General features: G+C 44.0%; 1 protein-coding gene across 1 annotated transcript; it reads right to left on the reverse strand.

The window, feature by feature from the left end:
- Nucleotides 1-5,042: 5,042 nt before the first annotated feature.
- Nucleotides 5,043-19,008, reverse strand: STRA8 (stimulated by retinoic acid 8). Its single transcript, XM_008497318.2, has 8 exons — nt 18,817-19,008; nt 17,023-17,098; nt 15,574-15,658; nt 15,032-15,184; nt 11,744-12,026; nt 10,428-10,504; nt 8,600-8,711; nt 5,043-5,117 (listed from the first exon to the last, which is right to left on the reverse strand). The coding sequence occupies exons 1-8, from the start codon at nt 19,006-19,008 to the stop codon at nt 5,043-5,045; spliced, it is 1,053 nt and encodes a 350-aa protein (XP_008495540.2).
- Nucleotides 19,009-19,949: the final 941 nt, after the last annotated feature.

The raw sequence follows: 19,949 nt of genomic DNA on the forward strand, positions 1-19,949 counted from the left end.
ATGGTACAGAAAACTTCTCTCCTAGCAATCTGATGCATTTCTACTACTGCTGTGTCCTGTGTCCCTCTCAACAAGTCTGGTTGTGGTGACTGTGGAGTGACAACTACTTACTGTAAATAAGTCTGCAGCTTCTTGCTTCTTCCCATTATTTCAGGAACTTAGCCTTAACCTACATGTAATGCCATATATATATAATGTGATTGCACATGGTGCTGGCTGCTGATCGTGTATAATAACATTATTGCTGTAGCATAAGCTTGTGTTTCCAGCACTGAGCTTTGTATATAGATATTTTTTTTGAAAAATAAGTAAAATGTAATGTTCCTCAGGATGGGTTTCATGGTGCATACCAGGTAGTATTCAAAGAATCACAGAGTAATTCAGTTGGAAGGGACCTCTGAAGGTCATCTGGGCCAGCCCCTGCTCAGAGCTGGTCCTGTTAGACCAGTCACAGAGGACTGTGTCCAGCTGAGCTATGGAAGGAGAACCATAGCCTCTTTGGGCAGCCTGTTTCAGTGTCTGACCATCCTCACAGTGAAAGTGTTTTCACTTGTGTCTAAATGGAATTTCTAATGCTTCACCTCCTGTCTCTTGCCTCCTGTCCTGTCACTGTTCCCCTATGAGGAAAGCCTGACCCCATCTTCTCTGTACCCTCTATTAGACAGCTGAAGGCTGTGACATGATGCCCCCTTCACCCTCTCAGTCCGAGACTCAACAAAACCTCAATGAAACCATTTTATTTATTCTTCATGTTTATTACAGTCTTGTTCTTTAGTCCCATCCTGCAGCTGTTGCATTATGTGGATTATGCACTGATGGAGCCCATCAGTGTCTTGGATCAATTGTGTGAATGTTGGGATCCTAAAGGAGGAAACAGTACCATATGAATTGTTGTTACTGGCATGTGAGGTGCCTCCTTTGAGTATTAAATTTTGGTTTTGGGAAAAAAAAGGATCTACACATTTAAGTTTATCTGTTCCCTCTCCCCATCACAAATTTTACAGAGATGACAAGTCCCAGGCATCATGTCAGCTCTGATACCTTCATCCTCCACAACTTTGACTTCATCTCTAAGCTCATTTAGAGCCAGCCTATGAATACCCCCAGGGACCTAGCAGACAAACCCATGGTCTTACTCATCAGACCTCTCAAATTGTCTTTTGGACTTTTGCTGTAGTACATGTGTGAAAGCTAGTGGATTGGTCCACCTCACTCTCTTCCTGTGTCCTGCCAGACTTGCCACACACTGGAGGAGTGGTTTAGGTGGGAACAGAATACAGAGCTAATAAATAAGGTGCACAAGTAACAGGGCCAAAACCTCCTGTACTATGTAGCCTTCAGATGCTCCATCTTCCATGTGAGATTTTTTCTTCAGTGCTGCAGTTCCTACATGTAAAGAGCCAAGTGGGATGCATGAATGGGGAACCCTCAGTAATTTTGTGAAGTCTGCAGCCATAACTCTTTGCTTCTCCTCCTAAGACATGTTAGGATGCTGGCAAGTGCCAGAGGCACACATTTGCTTTAAACTTATTAAAAATAAATAATTATTGGCATAGTATTCCTATAATAACCAGTCTTCAACAGGCTGTTTATTTCCCATCCCAAGGATGGAGAACATTGCTCGTTGTTAGGCTGTTCTCATGCCCAGCCTGCTACTGTGTCTTGTGTCCCCATCTTGTATTTGGCTTGCAAGCTCCCTGGAGTAGATCCCTGGGCATGACTCCACAACTTCTGACCCAAATCCCTCGTGGAGACTTATTTGTTACCCTAGCACATCCTGTGGCCCAGGAGGTGCAGACAGCCTGGGATTTGGGTGTGGGGGGGGGCAAGCTGGTCTCGACAGCTGGGTTTGCTGTTGCTAAGGCTTAGAAGCAGATTTTCAGGCATTATTTACTTCCATATTTCAAGCTCAGGCTTCTGAATGTCCTTTACAATTCCCTCCCTTATGTGTGTTTGCTATATATTTGCAAACTATCCTTTTATTTGCCTCAGGAGAACATTTCCAAATTTCAAAATGTAGTAGGCAGGGGTTAGGCTGCAGGGCCACCACTGCTGCCAGCTGCATGTGGCCACTTGAGGTGTGGAAACAGCTCTAGCTTTGCACCACAGTTACACAGCTTCTGTTTATTTGCTGCTTAAGAAAAACAAATGAAAATAAGAGGATCCTCAAGTGTAAAACTGAACACTTGAGGTTGTTTCAGAGGTTTTGAAGTGTCTGAAGAACAAGAAGGTACCTGTCAGCTCTATTACCCTTTGTTCTACTGTTGTGTCCTGAGCACAGCAAGACTTAGGGATTTCAACCAGATGTGGGGTGACCCTGCTCACTGATCTGCAGGGAAGCAGACAGCTAATTGGGAAGTCCAGGCAGATGCTCCCACTCTTCTGGGCAAGGAGACCTGTATGGATTTTTGCTTGTACCAAGGTGCACTTGCTCTAGAACAGCTTATCAGAGGCTCGCTTTCATAGGTTTCTCACAAAATGTCACCAGGGGAGTATGTCTGCTTTACATTATGTTCTCTGTGTTGTACAATGAGGGGCTGCCCTGCTGCAGCAAGCTGTAATCAAATTCATCTGATCCTACCTTGCCCCATTTAGCTTGGTCTGCCCAAGCCCCCACAGCAGCCAAACCTCCATTGATGCTTTCCTGTTTCCCACTCCTCCCTTCCTGCTGCCTTTTCTGCCTCCAGTTCCTTGTCACAGCCTTGCCACAGTAGCTTGCTAGCCAGCATTTTCCAGATTTTTTTTGTGAGAAGTTTCCATCAGACCAACCACCGAGCACCGCGTGAAGTGGTACCCACACACAGGCATCAGCAGAGCTCAGTTCCCTGAGCTACTTCCCTGCCAAGGCAGAGCAGACCTCACGTGTGCCAGGGCAGAACAGCCACTGTCTGTCTAGGGCTGGCTTTGCAGGAGAGAAAAGTGCCTTTCCTTGTCACACAGAGGCCTGTGGCCTCATAAACCAGGATCGTGTGACAGGAGGAACCAAAGTAATGTGCTCTTCATCTTCTCCTTAATGCTGTTCCACCTCCCCCAAAGCCTGCAGCCATCTGGAGGAGTTATTATTTTCCCATTACCTGAACAAACCTGTGGTTTCACATTGATGTTCAGGTCAGTCTTGACCCCAAACTATCCTGGTGAAGCATCAGAAGCTCTGACATGTGATGATCAAGGGAGTACATCTACACAGCATATGGAGTCTATACAAAGCTCTCTCCTCTGGTAGGTGGCAGGCTTAAAGTAATTTGAAAATGGAATATTCTGCTGTTTAGCTTCTGTCATTCAAAGGTGGGGATGAAAAGCTAATAAGAATAGGTTGTTTGTACTTGAACATTACCTAGTCCCATGGCTGTCCTTGCCAATCTTGCCAAGTTTGGCCCCAGCTGATGCAGTAATTAAGATGGACGTGGTGGAATCATTAATGTAACACAACTCACCAAATGTTTTGTGGCAAATGGCATTGGAGATGAGTGAAGTCTGTCAATTTCTACACCTAAAAGTTTGTAGAATGAGTAGCCTCAAAGCCTCAACACTGAGGAAAACTATTTCCTCCCCCCACCCAAACTATATTATGATATTAAACATAGGTAGAACAGTTAATGCAAACACTTGTTATTTAAATTATGTATGGATGTTTCTAAAGGACCTAGCTAAAGGAACAAATTATTTGACCTTGGATCACCTGCAGAGTCTGTACATATATTTCAATAAGCATGTGACCCAGCCCCCAGACTGCCCAAGGACTGCACATGCTTGGCATTTTGGAATGTGAGGGTGAGGAGGAAGCATCAGGATTGTTTATAGCCTCAAAGAAATGACAGCCTGTACACAAGGCACACTAGAATGGCCAGGGAAAGCCTGGGCTGCACCCCAGAGAACTGAGAGGGGCTCTTAAACACAATCAGGATCTGCAGTTAGGGACACCTCCCCTCCCCCCCCCCTCTTCCAAACACAGCAGCCTGGCAAACATCCACCTGGGAGCACTACCACAGCCTCAGCTGCAGGGACAGAAGGTTCTCTCGAGGGATTACTCTCCCCTTGTACTTCAGCACTAGTCTCTACACGTGTTCATTTGAACACAGCTGCGTGTACCATGCTCTTATCTACATTCCATGGCAGTGCTGGGCCACAGCCCAGTCCTCATTGATTCAGCCTGGCTGCTGAAGACTGATGGATACCTGAGCATGCCAGCTTTAATTTAGTGTTAAACCAAGACTTTTAGCCTTTCTTTTTGTGATGTCTGTTAGCATGGCCTCAGCATAATAACTGTCAGAACAGAATTTGCTCAAATCTGCAGAGAGCCCCCAGTGATAGCTCAAGAGACGTGAAGGGTTTTATTCATGGTCACAGAATTTTTAATTTCAAGGGACTATCTGAGCAGCACTACTCATCAAGCAATGACATGTAGCAGAAGAGCATGAGGCTGCTCACTCAGCTTTACACACTTAGTAGAAGTAAATAATTCGAAGTGTATTACTGTGCCTACACCCGCCTGGGCAATTTGAGACTGGGTGTCCACTGCTGTTGTCCTTGTAAAGAGATGGAAGAGCCTTATCTCACTCTCTGAGGAATTCCTCCTCTCATTGTCAACTAAAGCTGAAAAAATTGCACAGAACAAATAATCACTGCCACGACACTTTGTGATTTCTGCAGGCTGCATTTTGGGATCTGTATGCAGACTTTTCCTAATGTATCCTCTCCGCAGCTCTTTCACAACTTACGCCAGGAAAGGTCACCCAGCTGCACATCCCTCAGTTTACTTGGGAGGTGAGGTTAAGCATTAAGAAGCGAGACAAGAGTATTTCTTAAGAAGATTTTATAAATATCTGAAACCTGGAACTTTTAAAGGCATACATTATGTAACTGATGTATCAAGAAGTGCTGATGAGAACGGAAAGCAACAGGAACAAACTCCTTTAACACAGTGCCTTTAACACAGTGCCTCCACACTCTGCTCAGAGAGGTGCTTCGGTCATAGAGGTGCAGTCTCTTCACGTGCCTGGTGTGCCTGGCAACGCTTGGCAAGACTTTGGCAGAGACACTGTTTAAAAATCTTCATCATCGAAGGTCTCGGTGCATCTCAGCATCACAGTCTCATAATCGAACTGAAGATCTTCTTCCTGAAAGCCCCCCCACCAAGTCAAGCGGAATTAAAAACCACAGGAGTTGATTGGGTTTCAAATAGACAGTGGGTTGGTTGGTTGGCTGGTAAGTGCTGACATGTGTCAGCTTATGCACCATGAGCTCTCCTTCCTCCCTAAATCAGCAACCAGCACTTGTCAAGTGCCCAAGGTGCCTGATGAAGAATGGCTCAAATTTTCAACCGATTTCTAAACTCACAGGGCTCCCCCCTGTGTCTATTTACATAATCTAGACAGCTGTTACTGACTGTAGTACTTAGTGGGTCACATACCAGGCTCTGAGGATATGAGAGCTTCTTTGAGCCCTTAACCACTACTGACTTCAGGCTTTGCTGCTCTTTTAGCAACAGAAGGAAATGGTCTTCTTTTTCATCAGCTTCCAGAATAAGTAGCTCTCAAGAAATCAAAGTCTAGGAGATGAAAGTGTTTGTTCCTGCAGTCCATCCAGTCCACCTTCTGCATTGATGCAAGACTCTTTAGGGCGAGACTGCTTTTAAAAATAGGTACTGTTTAAAAAAATATATAGCTTAAGGAGCACTAAATCCCATTTGCTTTCCAAGTGACTCATCTAAAATCCATAACTTTAAAAGTGTGCCCTTGAAGGAGCAAAGGTGCTCAGTGCTATTGAGAGAAAAGCCCCATTGACTTTCATTTAGATACTGTAAAACCTCTAGATGTCAATCTAAATTAATTCTTTACTGCCTTTGCTGAAGCTCTTCTGATGTGTCGTTAAGACAACAGCTCTTGAAAAATGTCAAGACTGCTTAACTAATCTCATGCTCAGAAATACTTCTCTACCATGTACCATGGAAGCACATTCCTGTTCTCATTTTTGGGTCACTCTCCTATTACGAGTGGCCCCCCTCTTTGCTTGTCCAAATTATTTCCTCCCTCCCCTTTTGTGAATCTTTCTCAAGCACTCGATACCAGTGGGGTGAATGCCCTTGGCAGCCTTGAGGGTGAGGGCAGCAGCTCAGAAGAAGCTGCACTCCATGGATGCATGACTACAAAATTGTGAACATACCCAATCAGACAACAGGACTTAATAACTGGGCAGTTAACCAGAAATGGTGTAACACTGGCATGTAGGGATCAACAACAAAACCCATCACCTCATCAGCTCTGCAGACAAAAGGAAAGAAGACCATAGATTGCCTTTTCTTTTTCTGTCAGGTGCATCATCACATGCCTCACCTTAGTACTGCACCTGCCACCCACCTCTGTATCTTCTACAAGGGATGTGCACAGTGCACTAGGACATCACTTTATCCTTGGGATAATTTATGCCAGCACTGCCCAAACTCGTGGGCTAGTGATGCACCAGCACAGGCAACACAACAGGGGAAGGATTGGCAGGAGTTCAGGTACACCCACAAGGTGCACAGGAAGGGTTCCTCCTTTCCCTGTCTGAGTAGCCCCATTTCTGGACTAAGGTATGGAGCCTACACTGAGCACTCTGCTGCTGCCTGAGTTGGTGTGTTTCAAGCTAGCTGGAACAGCTCGTATCCCTGCTCTGCAACCACTTACATAACTACCTCTATCTGTTTGCTTTGAATGGAGCTGAATTTCTGCTCTCAAAACAAAAAACTCTGTCAGTCGTTTGTTTTTTTTTTTGGACTCTTGGCAGGACCTTATAGATGTGCTGTACTGCAGTTATCTAAACCCAGACAGATTGTGATCTTCACATCATCAGTACTTTCTAGCCTGAGTGATTTGTGCTCAAAATCCCTTTTTATTGTCTTATCACAGAGAACTCAAAGTTCCTGCATAAAAGAAATGTGGGCATTCCTTTGGGACCCACAGAGCTCAGTCAACTGGCAATATGGAGTATGGAGTAAGCACTTCACTTCTTTTGCTGTCCATCTTTCTATCACTCCTATCCTCCTACTCTTATTTAAATGCCCCTCTTCAGTGCTTGAAAGAGGAACTACTTCTTCTCAGACCACCTCATCTAGAAGCTGGGAGACAGACTTGGGCTCACATATAACAACACACCCCAAGCAGAAGGACTGTAAGGAACCAGCTAATGCTGTCAGGCATGACATTCATAAAAGGAATTTAAAACTGGAAAATACTGTATCTTGCCTAAAACTGTTCTTACTTCTCTAGGCATGGTCATTTACATAAACACAGGAAGAGCTCTGCTTTTACACAGAGCACAGCCTGTGCAGATCTGTGCCTGGTCTCCGACAACAGCCAGGAGTGGATGTTTAGAGAAAAAGTACAAGAATTGTGCAGGTGGCATGCTGTTTCACAATATATGCTCCCACAACTGTGCTGTGAGGACATTTTGAGCTATGAATTGTATCTGGATCTTCAGATTTAGTAACTGCTAATGGATTGATACCCCCGGAGTTAAGTCTGTTAATCTGCACATGTAAGTATTTTTTATTATGTTATTTTTCATTTAATTTGAATGCTTTCTATTTTTTCTGGCATTAGACACAATGGATAATCATTCTGTGTACCATTTAGGAGCAAAATTCTCTCAAGGCACCCCTGAGTCTTTTCTGCAGAAGGGTCCTAGTCTAGCAGCTCCTTTTCAATGCCTTCTGCTGTGCCTGATGCCATTCTCTGCACCCCCTCCAGTGCTCCTGTCTCCCTGAGATGGGGGGAACCAAATGGCACGCAGCAGTCACTATGTGATAGATTCAGATAGTGGTGCAACTTTAGTTTCTGCTTTGTTCTCTGCCCCAGTTACCCCTCAACACAAACACTCTACTTCCTTCAAAGGGGCATCTGCTCAAGTAACTGAGAGTAGGTGGAAGTCAGGCAAAAGCAAACAGCAAAAGCATTGCTACCATGGAGGTGCATTTGACTCTGATCCCAGACAAGCATGCTCTTGCTGAGGACATCCCCCTTTTGGTCCTCTACCTGTGTGGAAGCTCTGTTTCACCTCCTTGGCAGGAGGGCAAGAAGAGCACTGGAAACACAGTGACTTCTGGCTCAGTAAACCAGCAAGAGTAGGCTGAGGTTAAGAGACAGCTCAGCAGCTGTTAAGGAGCTCTTACAAGAAGGAGAAACCTACCCTTAAGGACTGCCAGGGGAGGGCTCAGGGCAGGGGACCTGGCACCCAGACAAGCAGAAGGTGCTCCTACTGAGCTTGGAATGAAGCAGCTGGGGCTTAATGGAGAACTGCAATGTGAACTTTGCCTGCTCCCATGAGATCACTCAAGCTTTTCCACAAGGAAGCTTCATGCGAAAATTTAAAAAAAAACAAACCCATCCTCGTGCTGTTTGCCATTTTGAGTAACACTTTTAGCAATAAGAACCCCTCACACTTTGCCGTTTAAAAAGGCAATCCTACTTTTGGAATGACAGATCTGAAGTGATGAATGGCCAAGTTCTAATTTTTAATGATTTTGGACAATATGATCAGAAATACAGAAAGCAGAAGTCCCTTTCTGACTGTAAGAGAAACACATTGCCCCCTCTATAAGGAATCCTTTGGCAAACCTTACCTTGCAAAACTGTGTATTAGCAAAGAAGAGGCTTTTCAGGAAGTCAGTGATCTGCAGGTAGAGTCTGTGGTGATCCTCAGGATTCTCAGAAGTGGAGTCTGCAAATGGAGAACTGAAAATGGAATCAGATACTATAATTAATTTCCTGTTCCCACATTTCTCCACCTACTTACCTTTTCTCCTCCATGTTTTACTTATAAATTAAAAAGATGCAAACTGTTTTCAAGATTATTCTGATATTAAAGAAAACAGCCAAGGAAGACGGGGTGGTGGTAGTGGTGAATATGCTGACAAGATACTGCCTAACCAATGCAAGGAAACTATGTAAGAACAGAGAACAGCAATACAAGAAATCAGTATCACACAAGAGATTCACGGATACATGACAGCTCTAGTAACACTGTTTTGGCAAAAAGTATATATTAATTAGATATAAAAGAGCAAGAGCAAAAATGGTTTGTGTGGTAGCACGTTTTGTAGAATTGTTCAGAAGAACAGCTTTGACCTATATTGTGAAGTTTTTGAGTGAATGCATTAACATGTGGTCATGAAATGCCAGACTAGCTATCAATGGCAGGTGTGTACGCAGGTAGCAGGTAACTTCGTCTAAAATCCAAAATACTCATTCTGGACCTCACCTCTATTTTCCCCCTGGGATTTTACAAAGCAAAATCACACCTCTGTCTGCAATTAAAAGGCACAGAGTGATAGGGCAGGAAGGGAACAGGATAAATGCTGTTTACTGAAATACTAATCTAATTTGGGACTTAAAACAGCTTGCAAAGATGATGGCAATACATGGCAGTATTAATGAATATTTAATCTTCTTTTCGATGCAAGCAGCAACTGTGAGCTAATAAACGTTATTTAATGGACATGTATTTGTTAAGCTTTACTATGAATTCAAGCATATTCTGATCAACAACTAAAACAGCTTCATTTCCATTCATTTGGTTTGGGAAGTGCAAGGAGGAATGGAGATACAAGAGAGGAAGAGATTCACACTAAATAACTCTCTAAATAAAGACAAATGCGTAGAAAACAGGATTTAAAAAGAGCAGACTAAAAACACTATTTGCAAAGAGAAACAATTCTAATGAAGACTAAGTAGGAAGAATGCATAAAAGATGAGTCATAATGTGATTCTCCTCTTGAGGAAAGCAACCCTTTTCTTTCTTTGGTCTACTAGGAAAAATCAAAGGCAGAGCCAGCTTTGTACCTGACATGTTCTCTTTTAGGTAACTTATCTGACCTGCGAGGAAACAGATGTTATTATTTAATAGGTCTTGTGTTCCTTTGATGTTGCTCTTCAGGTCAAACACACTTTAGCTTGATCACTGCCTTGTGATGGAATTAGTGGACTTGAAAAAGGTAAGGGAGACAATGTTAAAAAATTATCATTTTGTCTCATCAAGTGAGAGTACAGTTTATGATTAGCTGACTTAATATCCAGGGCCTCATGGTCCTGCTAGTCCTGGGAATAAAAAGCAAATCACTGCAAATACTGTAATTTGAAAAGATGGCAAGTTGTTCAGAGTGGTGAAGAAAATCAGAAGGATCCAAGTCATCCTAAAATGACAAGGTGCTCTTAATCCATGATTTTTGCTGATTCTGCTGTAAATATCTATGAATAATTTCATTTTTGCACCTTAAAAAACAGTATTATTGTGAGCACAATTGCTGGAGGCTGCTATTCTAGCAATTTACTAAAAATCAGGCACAAAAAAAGGAAGCTAAACTATGGCATTACTTCACTGAAAACTTGTGGAGTACTGACGAGGGGCTATTAACTTCTCTGCCTAGCAAAAGGAGTGAGTTTGTAATTTACCTCTGGATAGACATTCTCTGAGTCTCACTTCTGCCAAGGAAACCAGCAGCAACATCAAACGCATCTTCAAGCATTACCTATCAGAAAAAACACTTCAGATGTCAACATATTCAGGCACCTAAACTTTTTACCTAGGGCATACTTTTTAATAGCAAAGTCTTTTATGCTTCTTTGCATTTAACAGGTGTTAACAGCTAGAGTAAATCAAGGTTTTGGGAAGACAGGAATAATAAGGAACAGCTACATTTTGTGACTAGGAACACAGGTTTAGTCCACTCCCTTAGGCCTGTGCTTCAACCTCTAGGAATTAGACTTAATATTACAACTCTCCAAAAAAAAACCCAGTGAAAAAACCCTAAGAATTGTATCAGAGCTTTAGAGACTTGACTCTGGGCTGCTGCTTATGGCTTGAGATCTCAGCTGTACCAATAATTCTCCCCAAATCCGATTACAGTGTGTGTCTCTTGGTTTTCAAAGGAGTTTAGATGCTCATTAGTTCACCTTGCCATAATGCAGCTCATACATTTTGTGTGCCAGAAAGTTCTGTACATGCAGCATCCCTATGGCACTTCCTAAGGACGTCAGTAATGTGAGTTGTGTCCTGTAACTCATCTAGAACTTGTTTTAATTTTACTGATATGCTAAAGCAATTCACTTATGTACTAAAGGTGGACACCTGTCTCTCCCTTGCAGTTAATAAAATTACACGTGTCTTTGAGAACCTAGTTCCTTAGGTAAGCAGTGCTCCAGAAACACTTTACAAATAGTTGGCTGTTACTTCACTTCTTTATAAAAAATGTCCTGGTCTACCAGTGACTGACTTTTTTAGCCCTGTACCACTGGATCTGAACTACAAATACTTTGTCCTTTCTATCAAGTGCTTTGATGAAAAAACAAAAAAACACCACCATTAGACCCAAAACACAGCAGGTCTTGGCAAAGTGGGTATTCTTCCTGGATTTATCTCCTTGGAGAGTTTGCAGAGCACAGTAACTGTATAATTCTCACTCCTGCTCCCTCCCCTTGGAGGAAGTTAAAGCAAATTTAACTGTTACTTACCACAGAAACTCTACGGGTCAGTGGACACCAGCAGCATTACTACCACCACACTCCTATAGCTTGCTAAGTATCTTACCAAGAGAGAATATGGTGCAGACATTTACTCAGGGACTGCTTATTGCCTCCACTTACGCATTCAAGTGGTCTTGGGAAAGCTTAATTACAACTACTCTATGTTTCCAATTAAAGCTTCAGAGCCCATTAGCAACTGAAGGCTTGGAGTTTCAGAGGCTGCTGATGTGTTACTGAGCACTTACTTCCTCTGGTGTGGAGACTGAGGAACCGCTGGCTTCCTCACTGTTACCTCGGCTGTCCCTCACACTACCTTCAGGGCATGCAGGCTCTTGGCAAGCATCCTTAGGCTCCATGAGGAAATCTCTCTGGCTACAGTACTGCAAGATGCTGTCCCTCCTTTCTTCAGAAAGCTCTTGCCAGAGGTTGGAAATAGCTGTGGAGACCTCAGGAAGAGGCACCTCCTCAGTGCAAACAATTCCATGCTCTATCAGCAGGTCGACTGTGTGCTTATAAAAATACAGGTATCTGTAATGAAAGGAAAGGGAGCACCTCTTAAGACGAGGCAGCCGCCTACTGTAAATCAGCAGGAGACTGGGGAGTACCTCTGATTCATAACTACTTCATTGACACCCCACTCAAAGACTTCAAACAATTACTGAAGGTTGCCCAGTGCTGTTTGAAGATTTTAGCAACTCTGCTCTGCCAAGATTTCAACTGTGCAAGGCAGGCTCCAGCCACAGCCTCAGCAGGACTGCCTCACAACAGAAGTTTCAGGCACTGCAGGCTCCACTTGTAGCAGAGGCAAACCTCATTCTGGCATTTAATAAATTCTGAGTTACTTGCCTTTGTATCCTGAGCCTTTTACACTGCAAGTCACTTCTTACACTCCCTGCTGTCATCGCACTACACTTAAAAGCCCTGGGTGAGGTCACATCCTGCCATATAATGTACTATCCATGCAGATGGAAAGAGACTACTTCAGGTCTTGGATGCTGACTTAAATAAGCATGGGACCTCTCTTTCCTCCATTTTACATCGAAGGAAATGCATCACTACTTCTATGCAGCCTGTAGTGAAACTGGCAACTGAACGTAGGTGTCGTAATTCCAGCACAGTGACTATATCTCAGAATCAGCCTCCTTCTTCTGTTAGCATTGTGTGGCACAGTGAACCAGGGATAATAATGTCTATTTTGGACAGCAGGACTGAAGATTATTTTGCATTTCTTAAGAGCTTAGAGCTTCTCAGATGAAAATAATAAGACCAAAGGAGTGCAAACCAAAGCTCTATCAATAGCAGCCATTGTTACTAAGTTTGGACTCAAAATGTTTCTTTGGAAGATGTCCCAAGTGAGCAATTTCCTGATTAACTGAACAATATTGCTTGGAAAAGTAACTCATAAGAGTTCAGGGTTTTTTGGTTTTTTTGTGCTTTTTTTTAAAATTTATTTTATATTTGTTACTGCAAACCAATACTGAAAATCTTAAGACTTAAGTGCACATGTGCATAAACATGTTTAAACTCCAGTTTCCATATTCTGAAGTATTTTCCAGCATTGCTGGAGACAAAATACTGGAATGGAAATAAGTGCTCTCATAAGGTACTGTGCTCACCAAGGAGCCTGGATATCCAGCTTCAAACAAAGGATCTGGAGCTTCTCAAACAGCAGAATATGAATCACCATTAGAAATTAAGTTTGAACCATAGCTCAACCATTTCCTCCCCAGCTGGAAGGACACAACTGCATTGTGCATGGGACAAAAAAAAAATAATTGTGTGGCTCTACCATAATAGCTTCTAATGCTGGACATTAAAAAAAAAAAAAAAAAAAAAGCTCAAAGCATTTCTGATGCTGCATAAATAATGGGATCAGACAATCACTAAGAAGCTGTTATTTTCTTTGTTGAAGAGTCCCTATTGTTTTATGCCTGTTATAAAATATCCTTTTTTGGAGAAGAATTAGCTATGAACCAACTGGAGTCTGACATAAAACTGTAGCATAAGTGCCAGAGCCCACACAGGATAGGCCCTGGTCTACCTTGTCAGTGAAGAAGGGAAAGTCAGGTGTCTATGGCTCTGTCGTGCAGCCTTTGCTGAAACAGAGCTTCCCCTTGAAAAATCTTGATTCAGCACATTTCAAGGTCTCGTAAATGATGCCTTGCTACAGCCACCTCTGGTTCCTTCAGGAGCAAAGGCAATTGCAGGAGGCTGGTGCCATCTGCTGGCACAGCTGCTGTCTCATGTAAAACTCAGTAATCCAAGGGAATTTTATAAAAAAACACCAGTTCAAAGCAAATGTTTATGGCAGCGATGCTGTGGATTCTCCTGCACTGCATACTCTTAATTCTGAAATAGGGTAAAAGTGCCTCTTCTTCATGGTACAGGACAGATTAGACATCCACCTGTTTTTTAAATCTCAATTAAAAGATTATTCATCCTTTTGGAAAAGCATTCATGACCTCTAAGTACCTCCTGGTGCTGTCTGAAAGCAAGGGGAATAGCATGAGGAATAACATGCTCTGTCTTAAGATATCAGTAACTTGGGAAAAAAACCCAGCAATTTCACCATTAGGACCTGAGATTAAAATGCACAGACCACCGACATGAGAACAGTGGTCTGTGATTTTTAGGTCCTGCATCAGGCACTTAGAAGCTGATGCTAAAGTGGGTTACAGACTCACACCTGCCATTTAAGTTCTCCGGCTCTCCCTGTGGTGTGCACACTTAAGAGAGTCTTCCAGACCACTGCCATTCTTCAGCCTGCAGGCTGAGCACTGAATGATCTTCCCTTGTCTCATCCAGCCTTACCCTGCTCTAATCCCAGGAAAAAAAGTATTCAAAGATGCCAGCAGCTAAGGGTCTCTTTCTGGAAGGGGCAACAGTGCTCAAGATCCTAAAAGCAATGTCAGTGGAAGATGAATGTCATTGTGGGGAAAAACTATTTGACTGCCTTTGGCTCCTGCACGTCCCCAGAACATGTACAGCCAGACTCTTGAGAATTGCAACTGGTGCAACAATTCCTACATTCATAAAATCTATTTCCATTGCAAGGGTACAACTTGATAGTGGTAGCAATACCACAAACACACAGGGACATGTCATGCTGCTGTGTAAATCACTCTAGATGAATAACCTCCTGCTCCACCCGAGCTTGCCTGTTAAACCCCAGCTGTTGCTAGGTGTGTTGCACCTTACTCTGTGAGCTGTCTGGACAGTGGTCATGCATGGCCACGCAGGGACTGATGCATCTGAAACAGTTCTTGCTTTTGCTTGAGGATGGGTGGAAAATCCTCAAGGATTCCAAGGCCTGGAGTGGAGGGAGTTGCTATGATGCTGGAAGTCCATTCAACATGCAGGTCATGGGCAAAGGACATGGAAGGTGCTCAGCTCCCTCCATCACCAGCAGAGCCAAAGTTGCTGGCATAAGGTTTCTGCAAAGCAGATGCAGGGCTGCACAAACAACAGCAACAGGATGCATGGTGTTGATGCAAACAAATTAAAAAAGCAAAGACAACATGGGGTGCACCTACCGTTCAAATTCCACCAGATCTGGGGATGGAGTGTCTGGAGACTGGATAAATTCTGGCTTCTCATCCTTGACCACTGTTTGATTTTCACATTTTTGACTCAAATACCAGATGGCAGAGTCACTCTCACTCACAGCTTCTGAGCCCGATGCAGTGCTGAAAAGGACATGAAAAAAAGCCACATGAACAGCACCTGAACTGGATTAATAAGGCCCTTGTCATGTTCACTCCAGAGTCTAGGGTCACCCTTCCCAAGCTCCCCTTCTCCTCTTCCTTTTGCTTTCCAGGCAAATGAGAAGTCCTTGGTGGAGATAAGCTACACAGAAGGGAAAGGAAACACATGTGCTGACTGGAAATTAGACCAACAACACGTCTACAGTATTTGTGTGCTGTATGGGAATTACAGGCGTTCAGGTGAAATCTCATCTTCATGATGAAAGACCTCTGCTTGGAAATTCAGTAACAATGACAAAAAATCTAGACATGCTAGGACAGAGGCAGGGGGAAACCATTATCAGCTTTCTGTGACTGGTAGAAGCCCTTACCTTTGATTGCTGAAGTGCTTCTTGACATATTCCTCTCTGACTTCCTCCAAGCTGGATGGGTTCCCATCCTCCAGACTGAAGGAGTCTGCTGTCAGCAGAAAGGTTACTGTCACATCAGTGGTGCTTTCAGTTTCTCCCTTACCCTCAGCCACAATCAAACTGAGAGATTTCAACAACTGGTCCTTCAAGACCCATAGTTTTTTATTAGGTGATACGAAAAGAGACACCTTTGCCTCTCTTACAATATAATGAGCAATATAGTAAGAGTTTATTATCATTGGCAAACTTAGAATCAGTGTTTTTTTCCTAACACTGTTCTGAAACAACTGATGGTGAAAAATAGGAAATCAAAGTGCACCAGTCAATACAGTATTTTTTGACTGCCATATAATGACCAAATTGCATGTAAACCCCCCTGACGAGCAATCTGTGCTTCACAAGCAGTATGAATGGAAAATACGAAATATGTAGTAAATATGAAGTAAAAAAAATTAAGTAAATACAAGGGGAAGTTTACCTTCAAATTTTCCTCATCTAGCTTTGCTGCTTGTTATTGCTTTGATTTTGCTCTACCAAACTGTTCCTTCTACCTGTGAATGACTTTTATTGGTTCAGAGGAGATTGCTCATTTTTGAGAACTTCTGGAAGTTTTAATGAAAATTATAGGAGGTGCGAGTTGCATGAAAAGCAACTTTTTTTCTAGATGACAGTAATTTGGGCACTTGAAGGGACATACAAGGAAGTCCAAAGTCTCTGCCCTGTCATCCCCTAGTCCTACTTGCTGCCAGTGGAGACCCTGGCCAGGACCAGCACCTAGAAGGCACACTGACAAGGGCATGCAGCCCCAGTGGGACCTCCCTGAGCTGCCAACATGTTTCTATCAGCGAACTCTCAACTGGAGTCTTCCATCTCCTATGCTAGGAAAGCCCCAGCAGCTTCTTTCCTTGTCCTTTACCCCACAGCCAGAGCCTGCTGTTCTGAAGCTGAAGCTCTGGGCTGTGCTTGGCTGGCAGTGCTGGGTGCCCGTGATGGCTGTGGATGCTCCTGTGCCACATGGCTGTGTCCAGGAGGAGCACAGTGGGAGCCCAGGAGTGCAGGCAGGGGATCTGTGCCAGCTCCACGCCTGCTGGGGGTGAAGAGGCAACAGGGTGACAAGGACACTCTGCCTGAACTGCTGCCTGCCATGGGAGAGAAGGAATTATTTGTTCCCTTCCTTCACCTGGCTGGGGAGAGGCTGGGTAGGAGTGACTGAGTCAGAGAGGGATTTCTGAGGTGCAGCACTTAGAGGTCAAGAGACTCTTGACTATCCCTTGCTTACTGCTGGAACTAAAGCCACAGTTGGCTCTGATGCTTTAATGGGCTCAGCCACGTACCTGTCTCTATTCAACAAATAAATACAAAAAACAAGTCCAGGCATTCTGTCCAAGGCAAGTACTTGCATATAGTTACCTTTCATCTCCAGCAAAGAACCCAAGGTTTGCTCCAGCTTCTGGATAGATTTCTTAGCCTTACGCAAAACCTGATACTAAACACAAGAAGAAATTAGAACTGACTGCTCTCTGCCCTGACCAGATTAATATTTTGATGTGCCATGTTTGTTTTCTTCACTCTTTCTTCATTTTGATCTGCATTAAACTTGACGTCCCTGCAAAAACAATTATGTTGTTTCATCTGCCACCCTTATCTATATGAAAAGGAGGAAGAACTATTAAGACCAGAACAAGCATATACAGAATATTAATATTTGGGTACACATTATGCAATACATACACACAACACAGTCATATCCATATTTGCTACTTAACTCTGTTCTTCTTTCATCAACAACTGGTCTTGTTTGGATCGTTGTCTTTTTGGAGCATGTCCAGAATATGTTGCTGTGAAGTCTTGTTGGATGCCTACCAACTTCAGGTGTTAAGACTTTACGAATCACTTCCCATGAGAATTTTGCTAGAAGAAGCCTTTGTCACTTTCTGCTCTCAGCTACACTGATGTAAACTGGAATAACTTCAGTGCTGCACATCATTTCTTCACCATTTACAGCAGGCATAACTCAGAACATATGGCCAATGCATTTAAACATACACACCTCAAAAATAGTTAAAGATTTATGTGGTCGGTGAGACCATCCATGGTCACCTTAGACTAAGAGGTCTTGAAGAGCTTTCACACTGAGTATTTTAGCCAGACATAGATCACTATCATTAAAAGCCAAAGCATATATTTAGGCTCTTGATGGTACTGAACATCCTTGGCCCCCAAAGGTCACACATAGGGCACATGATACTATGAAAAAGCAATTTTACGAATGGGTATGTGAAGATAGCTACCTTCGACTAGACAAAACAAGTAGCTGTTTAGTCTTGTTTTCCCAAGACTAAACCATGGTGACTTCATCTTAACTTCATTTTGTTCAGAAGGGGGAAAAAAACTCTTACTCAAACTGGGTAGGAGGTAAGGGGCTCTGCAGGCATAAGGCCCAGATAGCAGTACTTTGCATGTTCAGAGCCTCAAAGCCCTTTACAAGGAAAAACTGTCCTAAACAGCCAATACCTGCTCCATTTTTTCAAACTGAAAAACTGAACTCAATCTAACTAAATTAACCTGTGGCACAGCTGAGGATAAAAGAACTGATATTTACTCCTCTTCCTTAAGCATGGTAATATCCATCCTTTCAGTAACATTGTGGGTCAACTTCATCTTTATAAATAGAGTTCTGCTTTGATGAAACAGTTTCTTAGTTTAGTAAAGCCAAATGAACAGTACTGGTGGCTGAGTTTTTCCTGACTTGTTTTTCCAATGTCTTGAAGATAAGCGTGCACCTCATCAGGCTGAATGAATTACTCCCTCCCCTATACCTGTCCCTAAACTCACTATTCTGACTTCATAGCAAATTTTCTCTGAACTCAAGATAACTTCATCATGGGATCCCTTGGTTTGTTTCCAAAACACCAGAAGAAGCCGCAAAGCTATAAAGAAACTGAAAAAAAAACCTCCAAAAAAAACCCCCAACCAACCACCAGAAAAGCGCAGATAAAGCACATGATAAACCCATGACCCAGACTACAAGGCAAAGAATTTGCTTAGGCTGACCCAGCAGTTTTAAAGTAAACGAGTTCCAAGAAAGCTGCATGCAGTGATATTACACAGACGCCAGCACCCATAAAGATGCAGCGGTCATCCTGACAAACCTGGTTACACTTATACAGACCCACACGTAGGGAAACAGCCACTGCTCCGCACCTTTGAAGCTGACTTGTCTGATTGGGATAAAACAGCTTCCCTCAAGTCACTGAAGAGTCTGGTCAGGGTGGCCCGGTGGCGTGCCTGTGACAAGCGCCGCTTTGCCACGCGGGGTTCTACCTCTTCCAGGTGTGTCAGGGGACCGGGGCTCACTCTGGCATGTGGCTTGCTACAGGCTCCAGCTGTCTCCATCAAAAGCTGCAATGCAACATTGACCTACACTAAATAAACAGAGAAGTGAAGAAGTCTGACAGCCTATGCAGCGGACAGAGAAAGAAGAAAAGTTCAAGGTGACTTGTGTCAAGGGCATCTCAGCTTGTTTTTCCATAGGAAATTGATGAGTTTGGAAACTTATCTTTGCCTGAGGGATGCTATCTGAAAGTACTGACTAAAACCTCATCCACTGACTGTGCGGCCCGAAGGACGAGCCTCCCACCTCCTGCACCCCTCCCTGCAGTGATTTTACGATCCTTTTCCATAGGCTCGGCTTCAAAAAGCACCGAGACTCCTCCGATGTTACTCAATACCAGACTTCTTCACACCACCCCTTTTGTTTTTTCCCCGAGTAACTCTGATATTGCAGCAGGCAACACCAAACGAAAACATCTCTGAGAGGGCCAGATCTACACCCAGCCAGGCCTGCTGCAGCCACCCCACCATCCTGACAGAGCTTAGGGCACCCGCCTGGGTAAATTCTTTCCCAGAAACCGGACCGATGGCAATAGACCGATGCGCCCCGCCCCGTTACCGACGGCAGGCACGGTCAGAACGCCCGCGCCCGCTGTTTCTGCTGCAGCCGTGGGAGTAAAGGCCTCCCCTGGAAAGACAACCGGGGCCTCAGAACCGACACCTGCGGAGGACCAATCCCACCCTCCCTACCCCGCCCCGGCCCGGCCCGGCCCAGCCCGGCCCCGCTCCGCCCAGACCCCGCCCATAGCGGTCCCGCCGCTGCCGCGCCTCTGCCCGCCCGCGCCCAGCAACATGAACAACACGTGGCGAATGACCAATCAGAACGCAGCCGCCGTCCGGCAGCTACCAATCGGGAGGCGGGAAAAACGCGGGCAGTAGGCGCCTGCAGGGAAGGGAGGGGTGCAACGAAGAGGCGGGAAAAAGAGGGCGGGTCGTGCGCATGT

The sequence above is a fragment of the Calypte anna genome, chromosome 1 (genome assembly GCF_003957555.1).
Source record: "Calypte anna isolate BGI_N300 chromosome 1, bCalAnn1_v1.p, whole genome shotgun sequence".
In the NCBI taxonomy this organism is placed as follows: domain Eukaryota; kingdom Metazoa; phylum Chordata; class Aves; order Apodiformes; family Trochilidae; genus Calypte; species Calypte anna.